General features: G+C 52.3%; 2 protein-coding genes across 4 annotated transcripts in view; one reads left to right on the top strand and one right to left on the bottom strand.

Annotated features, from left to right (window-relative positions):
• The window catches only part of LOC147096926 (uncharacterized), a 29,543-nt gene extending 23,905 nt beyond the window's left edge, over positions 1–5,638 (bottom strand). Inside the window, exon 1 of the mRNA XM_085972512.1 lies at positions 5,630–5,638. Coding sequence (XP_085828638.1) covers positions 5,630–5,638 — 9 coding nt within the window. The remainder of the gene's footprint in view (positions 1–5,629) is intronic.
• LOC147096925 (uncharacterized) overlaps positions 1–6,899 on the top strand; it is a 31,057-nt gene extending 24,158 nt beyond the window's left edge. For 2 of the 3 annotated variants that reach the window (XM_085972576.1, XM_085972575.1), the window contains exons 2-3: positions 434–568; positions 5,760–6,899. In XM_085972576.1, the coding sequence (XP_085828702.1) occupies positions 5,868–6,596 (729 nt within the window). In that variant the 5' untranslated portion in view covers positions 434–568; positions 5,760–5,867 and the 3' untranslated portion in view covers positions 6,597–6,899. Of the gene's footprint in view, positions 1–134; positions 218–433; positions 569–5,759 lie in introns of those variants that run through there. The other variant, XM_085972577.1, reaches the window with a different exon arrangement.
• The last annotated feature ends 5,594 nt before the right edge of the window (positions 6,900–12,493 follow it).

Below are 12,493 nucleotides of genomic sequence, written 5' to 3' on the forward strand. Positions count from 1 at the left end.
CTCCAACCAATCGGGGAGCCCGAGGGGCGGGACTAGCGGCACCCAGTGGGCGGGGCTGGAGGAGCGAGCCGGCGGTGGGTCCTCCAACCAATCGGGGAGCCCGAGGGGCGGGACTAGCGCCGGCTGATTGTCTGATCCGCGGGGCAGCGAGTTTCTCCAGTCCCTTGTTCAGGGCCCGGGGAGGCTGTGGGCCTTTATTCCCCGCATTGGACACAAGGTTTTACTACAGACTTTTTAAATTCATCAATAAAAGCAGATAAACCTCGTGCTTCTGTAGAACAAACTTTCTAATATTTTATAGAATCATAGAATAGTTACAGCACAGAAGGAGGCCATTCGGCCCGTCAAGCCCGTGCCGGCTCTCTGCAAGACCACTTCAGCGAGTCCCACTCCCCGCCCTTTCCCCGTAACCCTGCACATTTCTTTCCTTCAGGTACTTGAGAGGCCGAATGGTCAACTCCTGCTCCTATCGTCTATGTATCTATTATCCGAGGCACAGGTAGGCCCCACGGCGGCGGCGGAGCTGTGAGGAGCGGCGGTGGTGATATAAAGCGAGGTGGTGGAGCAGGTAAGCCCCAAAGCAGCGGACCTGTGAGGAGTGGTGGCGGTGATATAAAGAGCGAGGCGGCGGAGTTTATAGGGTGTCTGTAATTCTTGTGACACTTCCTGTGTCCTGATAACCATGTGTGCGGGAAGTGTATCCAGCTGCAGCTACTGACAGACCGCATTGCGGCGCTGGAGCTGCGAGTGGATACATACTGGAGCATTCGCGATGCTGAGGACATCGTGGATAGCACGTTTAGGGAGTTGGTCACACCGCAGGTAAAGGCTACACAGGCAGGAAGAGAATGGGTGACCACCAGGCAGAGCAGTAGACGCAGGCTGGTAGTGCAGGGTTCCCCTGTGACCATCTCCCTCTCAAACAGACATACTGCTTTGGATATTGTTGGGGAGGATGGCTTATCAGGGGAAGGCAGCAGCAGCCAACTTCCTGGCAACGTGGGTGGTTCTGCTGCACAGGACGGGAGGAAAAAGAGTGGGAGAGCTATAGTAATAAGGGATTTTATTGTAAGGGGAATAAATAAGCGTTTCTGCGGCCGCAAATGTGACTCCAGGATGGTATGTTGCCTTCCTGGTGCAAGGGTCAAGAATGCCTCAGAGCGGCTGCAGAACATTTTGGAAGGGGAGGGTGAACAACCAATTGTTGTGGTGCATATAGGCACCAACGATATAGGTAAAAAAACGGGATGAGGTCCTAAAAGCTGAATATAGGGGTTTAGGAGGTAAATTAAAAAATAGGATCTCCAAGGTAGTAATCTCAGGATTGCGACCAGTGCCACGTGCTAGTCAGAGTAGAAATAGAAGGATATTTCAGATGACTACGTGGCTAGAGGAATGGTGCATGGGGGAGGGATTCAAATTCCTGGGACATTGGAACTGGTTCTGGGGGAGGTGGGGCTAGTACAAACTGGACGGTTTGCACCTGGGCAGGACCGGGACCGCTGTCCTAGGGGGAGTGTTTGCTCGTGCTGTGGGGGAGGGTTTAAACTAAAATGGCAGGGGGTTGGGAACCTGAGCAGGGAGACAGAGGAAAGGGATACCAGGATAGAAGCAAAAGACAGGAAGGAGAAAAACAAAGGTGGTGATCAGAGAAATCAAGGGTTTAAATCAAACATGGCCACAGTAAATAATAATTCTGAAAGGTGTAAGAGTGTTAAAAAAAACAAGCCTGAAGGCCTTGTGTCTTAACGCGAGGAGCATTCGTAATAAGGTGGATGAATTATCTGCGCAAATAGAGGTAAACGGATATGATATGATTGGGATTCCGGAAACATGGCTCCAGGGTGACCAAGGCTGGGAACTCAACATCCAGGGCTTTTCAATATTCAGGAAAGATCGGCAAAAAGGAAAAGGAGGTGGGGTAGCATTGCTTTTTAAAACACAATTGAAAGGAAGGATATTAGCTCTGATGATGTGGAATCTGTATGGGTAGAGCTGAGAAATACCAAGGGGCAGAAAACGTTAGTGGGAGTGTTATACAGACCTCCAAACAGTAATGCGGAGGTTGGGGATGGCATTAAACGGGAAATTAGAAATGCGTGCAATAAGGGCACAGCAGTTATCATGGGTGACTTTAATCTACATATAAATTGGACTAACCAAATTAGTAACCATACTGTGGAGGAGGGATCCTGGAGTGTATACGGGATGGTTCCCTGGACCCAATATGTCGAGGAACCAACTAGAGATCAGGCCATCTTAGACTGGGTATTATGTAATGAGAAAGGATTAATTAGCAATCTTGTTGTGCGAGGCCCCTTGGGTCAGAGCGATCATAATATGATAGAATTCTTCATTAAGATGGAGAGTGAAGCAGTTGACTCAGAGACTAAGGTCCTGAATTTAAATAAAGGAAACTACGATGGTATGAGGCGCGAGTTGGGTAGGATTGATTGGGGAATGTTACTCAAAGGGTTGACAGTGGATAGGCAATGGCAAACATTCAAAGATCGCATGGATGAACTACAGAATTTGTTCATCCTTGTTTGGCATAAAAGTAAAACAAAAAGTGTGACTCAACTGTGGCTAACAAGGGAAATTAGGGATAGCGTAAGACCCAAGGAGAAGACATATAAATTGGCCAGAAAACGTAGTAAACCTGAGGATTGGAAGCAGTTTAGGATTCAGCAAAGGAGGACAAAGGGATTAATTAAATGGGGGAAAATAGAGTATGAGAGTAAGCTTTCAGGGAACATAAAAACTAACTGTAGATATGTGAAGAGAAAAAGATTGGTGAAGTCAAGTATAGGTCCCTTGCAGTCAGAATCAGGGGAATTTATAACGGGGATCAAAGAAACGACAGGCCAATTAAATACACACTTTGGTTCTGTCTTCACAAAGGAGGACACAAATAACCTCCTAGAGATGTCGAGGAACATAGGGTCTAATGAGAGGGAGGAACTGAAAGAAATCAGTATTTGTAGGGAAATGGTGTTAGGGAAATTGACGGGATTGAAGGCCGATAAATCCCCAGGGCCTGATAATCGACATCCTAGGGTATTAAGGAAGTAGCCCTAGAAATAGTAGATGCATTGCTGGTCATCTTCCAAAATTCGATAGACTCTGGAACAGTTCCCATGGGTTGGAGGGTAGCTAATGTTACCCCACTATTCAAAAAAGGTGGTAGAGAGAAAACAGGGAATTATATCGGTAGTGGGGAAAATGCTGGAGTCCATTATAAAAGATGTAATAGCAGAGCACTTGGAAAACAGTGACAGGATCAGACAAAGTCAACATGGATTTACAAAAGGTAAATCATGCTTGACTAATCTACTGGAATTTTTTGAGGATGTATCTGGTAGAATAGATAAGGGAGAACCAGTGAATGTGGTGTATTTGGACTTTCAGAAGGCTTTCGATAAGGTACCGTATAAGAGATTAGCGTGTAAAGTTAAGGCACATGGGATTGGGGGCAAGGTACTGACTTGGATAGAGAACTGGTTGGCAGACAGGAAGCAAAGAGTTGGAATAAACGGGTCTTTTTCCGAGTGGCAGGCAGTGACTAGTGGGGTACCGCAGGGATCGGTCCTAGGACCCCCAGCTATTCACAATATATATTAATGATCTAGACGAGGGAACTAGATGTAATATCTCCAAGTTTGCAGACGACACAAAGCAGGGTGGGCGTGTGTGAGGAGGATGCCGAAAAACTCCAGTATGATTTGGACAGGTTGGGTGATTGGGCAGAAGCATGGCCGATGCTGTATAATGTGGATAAATGCGAGGTTATCCACTTTGGTGGCAAAAACAGGAAGGCAGATTATTATCGGAATGGCAATAGTTTGGGAGAAGGGGAAGTGCAAAGAGACCTGGGTGTCCTTGTGCACCAGTCGCTGAAGGTAAGCATGCAGGTGCAGCAGGCGGTTAAGAAGGCAAATGATATGTTGGCCTTCGTAGTGAGAGGGTTCGAGTACAGGAACAAGGATGTCTTGCTGCAGTTGTACAGGGCCTTGGTGAGACCACATTGTGAGTATTGTGTGCAGTTTTGGTCGCCTTATCTGAGGAAGGATGTTCTTGCCGTGGAAGGAGTTCAACGAAGATTTACCCGGCTGATACCTGGGATGGCAGGAATTACGTATGAGGAGAGATTGGGACGATTGGGCTTGTACTCACTGGAGTTTAGAAGAATGAGAAGAATGAGAGGGGATCTCATTGAAACTTATAAAATTCTGACAGGACTGGACAGACTAGATGCAGGAAGGATGTTCCCGCTGGTCATGGAGTCCAGAACCAGTGGTCACAGTCTAAGGATACGGGGTAAGCCATTTAGGACAGTAATGAGGAGGAATTTCTTCGCCCAGAGAGTGGTGAACCTATGGAATTCTCTACCACAGAAGGCAGTAGAGGCCAATATATTAAATATATTCAAGAAGGAGTTGGATATATTTCTTGAAGCTAAAGGGATCAAGGGGTATGGGGAGAAAGCAGGGACTAGGTCGCATTGAATGGCGGAGCAGGCTTGAGGGGCTGAATGGCCTACTCCTGCTCCTATCTTCTATGTTCCTATGTTTGTATGTTGCTATATTTCAGTTTGAGCTGGAGTGGAGATGGAGGAGAAGCTGCTGGGTTTAACCCCCAGTACTTCTGAGCCCAGGAGGACCCAACAATTTCCAATGTGAGACTGTCAAGGGAGGTGGATTCTAGGGGAGATTAGGTTGTTACACAGACACTGTCCGTACAATGTAAAAGAGTATTGTTTCAGGAACAAGTATTTCTGTACAGGCTTTTAATCCAGTTTACATCTACAGATTTGTTTTAATTCATTTTTGGGATGTGGGCGTAGCTCGCAATAGCAGCAAATACAGGAAACTTTCTGGTATCCGGCACTGACGGGACCGAGCTGGTGCCGGTCGATCAACACTGCCGGAGAAACGAGCGCTATAGTTAAAAGATACGGAGCTTCTGAGCTCCGTCTGAAGCAACAAACCCTGTTGCTTAGCAACAGCTTCAAAACAGTCGGCGCAGCTTGCAAGCGTCTCTGCAGCTAAGCAACAGCTTCAGCTAGACGCTTGCAGAGCCACAAATGGAGAAAAAATAGCAGCTAAAAGAAAGAAAAGTTATCTGAACCCACTCCTGAATTTTGCCGGTGGATAGAGCATTCCGGATATTTAACCTCCGTTTAAATGAAAGTTTCCTGTATTGCCAATCCCCAGTTTCCCGTTGAGAAGGGGGTGGTGAGTCGCCTTCTTGAACTACTGCAGTCCGTGTGGTGAAGGTATTCGCACAATGTTGTTCGTTAAGGAGTTCCAGGATTATGACCCAGCAACGATGAATATATCTGAGTCAGGATGGTGTGTGACTTGGAGGGGAACTTGGAGGTGATGGTGCTCCCATACAACAGCTGCCCTTGTCCTTCTAGGTGGTGGAGGTTGCGGGTTTTGGAGGTTCTATCAAAGTTCTGGTCGAGTTGCAGATGTATAAAGTTCCTTTCCTTCGCCCCCTCCCACTCCCACCTCTCTCTCTCTCTCCTCCCATTGAGGTCAGAGTCTTGTGTAGGCCCAGACCAGGTGGCGGATTCCCTTCCCTGAAGGACATCAGTGAACCAGTTGGGTTTTTATGACAATCCGGCAGCTTTCATGGTCACTTTTCTCTAGTGCCGGTCCCACAATTGACCAGATTCGTTGAGCTCAATTTCACAACCTGCCTTTGTTTTCTTGTGGGTTGTCTCTCACGCTCCCTGTTTTAAATTAATTTTACAGGGCACTGGAAGGGGAGGATTTACAGACGGTAAGCTCAAACCAAACATCACTTCAAGATCTGACAGAGTCACTCGACTCATCGGATCTGAATATCATCGGCCTCTGAACATGGAAGCAAAAAGCACCGTTCACAGTGGGGAGAAACCGTACATGTGTTCTGTGTGTGGACGAGGCTTCAGCCAACCCTCTGGCCTATCGCGACACAAGCGCATTCACACCGGGGAGAGGCCGTTCACCTGCTCTGAGTGTGGGAAGGGATTCACTCAGTCATCCAGCCTGCTGCTACACAAGCGCATTCACACCGGGGAGAGGCCGTTCACCTGCTCTGAGTGTGGGAAGGGATTCACTCAGTCATCCAGCCTGCTGCTACACCAGCGTGTTCACACCGGGGAGAGGTCGTTCACCTGCTCTGAGTGTGGGAAGGGATTCAGTCAGTCATCCACCCTACTGAGACACCAGCGAGTTCACACTGGGGAGAGGCCGTTCACCTGCTCTGAGTGTGGGAAGCGATTCATTGAGTTATCTAACCTGCTGAATCACCAGCGAGTTCATACTGATGAGAGACCTTTTAACTGCTCAGACTGTGGGAAGTGCTATAAAGGTTCCGGGGCACTGATACGCCATCAACATGTTCACACTGACGAGAGACCGTTCAGGCGCTCTCACTGCGGGACTGGATTCAGGCGATCATCTGAGCTCACTGTACACCAGCGCACTCACACTGGGGAGAGGCCGTTCACCTGCTCCGTTTGTGGGAAAGGATTCACTCGCTCATCCCACCTCACTGATCATCAACTTGTTCACACTGATGAGAGACCTTTTAAATGTTCTGACTGAGAACAGTTTTAAAAGCAAAAGGAAGCTGATACAACACGAATGCACTCACACTGGGGCGAGGCCATTCACCTGCTCCGTGTGTGGGAAGGGATTCACTCAGCCATCCACCCTGCTGACACACCAGCGAGTTCACAAGTGACTGCAGGGGGTGGATTCTGTTGTTGCTGCTGTTAATCACATCCAGGACTGAACCATGTTCATTCTGACAGTTGGGGATTGTTTCTGCTGATGTTAATAACTCCGGGAACTGGGCTGGAGTTTAATATTCTGGATATATGTCAAATAAATCAACTTTGTTTTAAACACATTGTTGTAGATTTTTGCCTTTCCCACCTGAGTGTTTAGCATCACCTGGCTGGAGCTCAGAAAGGACAATCTGGGGGAGGATCATACGGTGGGAACAGAACTCCAGCCTGGACACAGTCCTTCAGGGCCACACTGAGAGGGGCAAACGGCACTTTGGTCTTTCTCATCTCTCTTCACTGACAGCAAAGTTGCCGTGCGGGTTAATCTCGAGGCGTGTGAGAAATGTGCCCCAGCCGCTCTCTGCCATGGTTCAGAGCTCCTAGGCACGGAACAGAAGGCTCCTTTAGGAATGTACCCCAGTACTTTTTTTTTAATGGCCTTATTAACGTGTGTCACTACTTTTAGTGATTTGTGTATCTGTATCCCAGGATCCCTCTGCTCCTCCAGCCCATTTAGACTCTTAGGGGGAAATTCAGTGGTGCCCCCTTTGGGTCGCTAACGTCACTGGGGCTAATTTTAGCACCCCGTAAAAGTTAGCGCCCCTGCGCATTAAATTCAGTGGTAGCGCCCCAGGCAGGGTGCTACTGGAAGCGCTCCCCTCCCTCTTGAGGCGCTACCAGTGAATTTCATGGCGCTTCATGTAACAGTGCCACGCCCGTCGGCACATAGCACCGTGTCATAGCAGACCTCCCTCCCTGATTAAAGGGGAGTGTCCTAGCACTGCGCACACCAGGGCCCTGCTGGACCACCAGGGAGTGGGGTGTCGGATCAAGAGGAGCGCCTTGCTGTGCGATCGTGGCCGACACCCCGAAGAAGAAAGGGGAAGGGGGCAGGAGCTGGCAGTCGGCCAAAATAAAAGGTTGCCGCCCGACACCTGCCATTTAAGTGGCGTTGCCGCGGCTGCAGAAACAACCCCTGACCCTGTCGGACATATCATCCGGCGATAGGTCAGGGGTCGCAACCCAAGGTTGGTGCCGGGGTGCTGCGCATGGCGATGACGTCATTGCCAGCGGTGCAGTGCCGCGGGGAGCTACCGACTAACTCCATCGCTAACCTCCTGCTGAATATCGCCGGAGGCACAAAGCAACCCAATTTCACCCCCTTGTCCAAGTAGTGAGTGGCTTCCTTATTCTTCCCACCAAAACACACCGCCTCACACTGACCTATAGTGAAATTCATTAACACACCACCTCACACTGATCTATACTGAAATTCATTAACACACCACCTCACACTGATCTGTAGTGACATTCATTAACACACCACCTCACACTGATCTATAGTGAAACTCATTAACACACTACCTCACACTGATCTATAGTGAAATTCATTAACACACCACCTCACACTGACCTATAGTGAAATTCATTAACACACCACCTCACACTGATGTATAGTGAAATTCATTAACACACCACCTCACACTGATCTACAGTGAAATTCATTAACACACCACCTCACACTGATCTATAGTGAAATTCATTAACACACCACCTCACACTGATCTATAGTGAAATTCATTAACACACCACCTCACACCGATGTATAGTGAAATTCATTAACACACCACCTCACACTGATCTACAGTGAAATTCATTAACACACCCCCTCACACTGATCTACAGTGAAATTCATTAACACACCACCTCACACTGATCTATAGTGAAATTCATTAACACACCACCTCACACTGATCTACAGTGAAATTCATTAACACACCACCTCACACTGACTTAGAGTGAAATTCATTAACACACCACCTCACACTGATCTTTCGTGAAATTCATTAACACACCACCTCACACTGATCTACAGTGAAATTCATTTGCCAATTACACCGCCATGCTGGAATTCATTAATGGCTTCTTGCATTTTGTCTTCCTCAGTATTAACTCTACCTTTTTTAGTGTTATCGACAAACTTTGAAATTGTTCTTCTGATTCCCGAGTCCAAATCGTTTATGAACAACAGTGATCCCAGCACCGATCCCTGTGGAACACCACTGTACCTGAACTCTTAAATCACTCTGCTCCTCTACTCCTTTTAAAGTTTTACATAAGAACATAAGAATTAGGAGCAGGAGTGGCTGATCATCGACCTCAACTCCACTTTCCCACCCGATCCCCATATCCCTTGATTCCCCTAGGGTCCAAATATCTATCGATCTCAGCCTTGAATATACGGAAAGACTCAGCATTCACAGCCCTCTGGGGCAGAGAATTCCAAAGATTCACAACCCTCTGAGTGAAGAAATTCCTCCTTATCTCAGTCTTTAATGGCCGACCCCTTATCCTGAGATTATGCCCATTAGTTCTACACACTCCAGCCAGGGGAAACAACCTCTCAGCATCTACCCTGTCAATACCCCTCAAAATCTTGTATGTTTCAACTTAAAATGTACATTTGCCCTCATTTTTCCTCCAAAAATGTATCACTTTACATTTCTCTACATTAAATTTCATCTGACCTCTACCTGTTCAATCTACTAACCCATGTATATCACATTGAAATCACTCTTCACAGTTTCCTACACTCCCTATTGTAGTCTCAGCTAGATATTTTGATCTTGTGCTCCATAAACCCAAGCCCAGATCATTTGTCTATATTGAGAAGAGCAATGGTCCCAACGCTGACCCTGGGGGACACCACTGTTTACATCCCTCCAGTCTGAACATCCATTAACCACGACTCTCTGTCCTTTACAAAACTTCCTATCCACGCTGCCCCACTCCCTTTAATACCGTGAGCCTTAACTTGTCCTCCCACTTTTAAAGGTTTGTGTATCTGAGCCGCTTGTTTCCTACAATACAACACTGTCTGTAACTACACTTCCAAAGTACTTCATTGGCTGTGACATCCTGAGGTGGTGAAAGGTGCTATATAAATGCAAGTCTTTCTTTCTTGTAGGTTTTAGAGATATTAACATAACAAGGCTAAAATTCATTGACTTCAAATGTCGTATGTAATTGCATTATGGGAAAGAGAGGTTTAGTCTCGGTTAGAAACTCAAACAGTTGTTTCACTGCAGACAGGTCGCTATGGCAACACTGATAAGACATTCCATTCACTGAATCGACTGGTTGGAATCTGTAATCAGATCAGGGGAACGAACAGAGTTTGTCTGTTATTAAACACAATATAAGCTCAAAGCAGAGTGAGTAGTAGAATAGATTAAATTATAATGTGTGCTGTTCATACGTATAATTGTGAAACTATAAGAAATAACATAATCAACAGCAGGCATGGTCCCACCCGACCTTCCCCCGACCCCAGCCCCACCCAACAGCCCCACCGACCCCGACCCAACCCGGCCCTCCACCGACCCCAACCCCACCCGACCCCGACACCACCCGACCGTCCACCGAACCCGCCCGACCCTCCATCGACCCGGCCCACCCAACCCTCCACTGACCCCACCCGACCCTCCACCGAGCCCGGCCCCACCTGACCCTCCACTGACCCCGGCCCCACCCGACACACCACTGACCCCATCCCCACCCGACCCTCCACTGACACCACCCAACCTTCCACCGACCCCAACCCCACCCGACCCACCACCTACCCCGGCCCCACCCGACCCTCCACCGACCCTGGCCCCACCCGACCCTCTACCGGCCCCACCCGACCCTCCACATACCCCGACCCCACCCAACCCTCCACTGACCCCGGCTCCACCGACCCCACCCAACCCTCCACCGACCCCACCCGACCCTCCACCGACCCAGGCCCCATCCGACCCTCCACCGACCACATCCGAGCCTCCACTGACCCCACCCGACCCTCCACCTACCCCGACCCCACCCAACCCTCCACCGACCGTGGCACCACCCAACCCTCCACCTACCCCGACCCCACCCGACCCTCCACCGACCCCACCCGACAGTCCACCGACCCCATCCCCACCCGATCCTCCACCGCCCCCGGCCCCAACCGACCCTCCCCCGACTCCACCCGACCCTCCACCGACCCCGGCCCGACCCGACACTCCACCGACCCCACCCTCCACCGACCCTGGGCCCACCTGACCCTCCACCGACCCCAGCCCCACCCGACCCTCCACCGACCCCACCCGACCCTCCACTGACCCCACCCGACTCTCCACCGACCCCGACCACACCCGACCCTCCACCGACCCCACCCGACCCTCCACCGACCACGGCCCCACCCGACCCTCCACCGACCTCACCCGACACTCCAGCTACCTCGACCCCACCCGACCCTCCACCGACCCCACCCGACCCTCCACCGACCCCGGCCCCAAGCGACCTTCCACCGACCCAACCTGACCCTCCACTGACCCCACCCGACTCTCCACCGACCCCGACCACACCCGACCCTCCACCGACCCCACCCGACCCTCCACCGACCACGGCCCCACCCGACCCTCCACCGACCTCACCCGACACTCCAGCTACCTCGACCCCACCCGACCCTCCACCGACCCCACCCGACCCGCCACCGACCCCGGCCCCACCCAACCCTCCACCTACCCTGACCCCACCCGACCCTCCACCGACCGCACCCGACCCTCCAATGACCCCATCCCCACCTGACCCTCCACCGACCCCACCCGACCCTCCACCGACCCCGGCCCCACCCGAACCTCCACCGACCCCGGCCCCACCCGACCCTCCACCGCCCCCGGCCCCAACCGACCCTCCCCCGACCCCGGCCCCATCCGACCCTCCACTTACCCCGGCCCCACCCGACCCTCCACTGACCCCGGCCCGACCCGACCCTCCACTGACCCCGGCCCCACCCAACCCTCCACCGACCACAGCCCCACCCGACGCTCCACCGACCCTGACCCCACCCGACCCTACACTGACCCTGGCCCCACCCGACCCCACCTGACCCTCCACCGATCCCACCCAACCCTCCACTGACCCCGACCCCACCCGACCCTCTGCTGACCCCGGCCCCACCCGGCCCTCCACCGACCCTGGCCCCACCCGACCCTCCACCGACCCCGGCCCCACCCGACCCTCCACCGACCCCGACCACACCCGACCCTCCACCGACCCAGGCCCCACCCGACCCTCCACCGACCCCAGCCCCACCCGACCCTCCACCGACCTCACCCGACCCTCCACCTACCCCGACCCCACCCGACCCTCCACCGACCCCGGCCCCACCCGACCCTCCACCGACCCCACCCGACCCGCCACCGACCCCACCCGATGCTCCACTGACCCCACCCGACCCTCCACCGACCCCGGCCCCACCTGCCCCTCCACCTACCCCGACCCCGCCCGACCCTCCACCGATCCCACCCGACCCTCCACCGACCTCGGCCCCACCCGAACCTCCACCGACCCCGGCCCCACCCGACCCTCCACCGACCTCACCCTACCCTCCACCGACCCCACCCGACTCTCCACCTATCCCGACCCCACCCGACCCTCCACCGACTCCACCCGACCCTCCACGATCCCCGGCCCCACCCGACCCTCCACCTACCCCGACCCCATCGACCCTCCACCGACCCCACCCGACCCTCCACCGACCCCGACCCCACCCGACCCTCCACCGACCCCGGCCCCACCCAACGTTCCACCGACCCCGGCCCCACCCGACGCTCCACCGACCCCACCCGACCCTACACCGACCCTGGCCCCACCCGACCCCACCTGACCCTCCACTGACCCCAC

Source organism: Somniosus microcephalus, chromosome 33, assembly GCF_052327205.1.
Source record: "Somniosus microcephalus isolate GS21.2 chromosome 33, FLI_Smic_1.0, whole genome shotgun sequence".
NCBI lineage: Eukaryota > Metazoa > Chordata > Chondrichthyes > Squaliformes > Somniosidae > Somniosus > Somniosus microcephalus.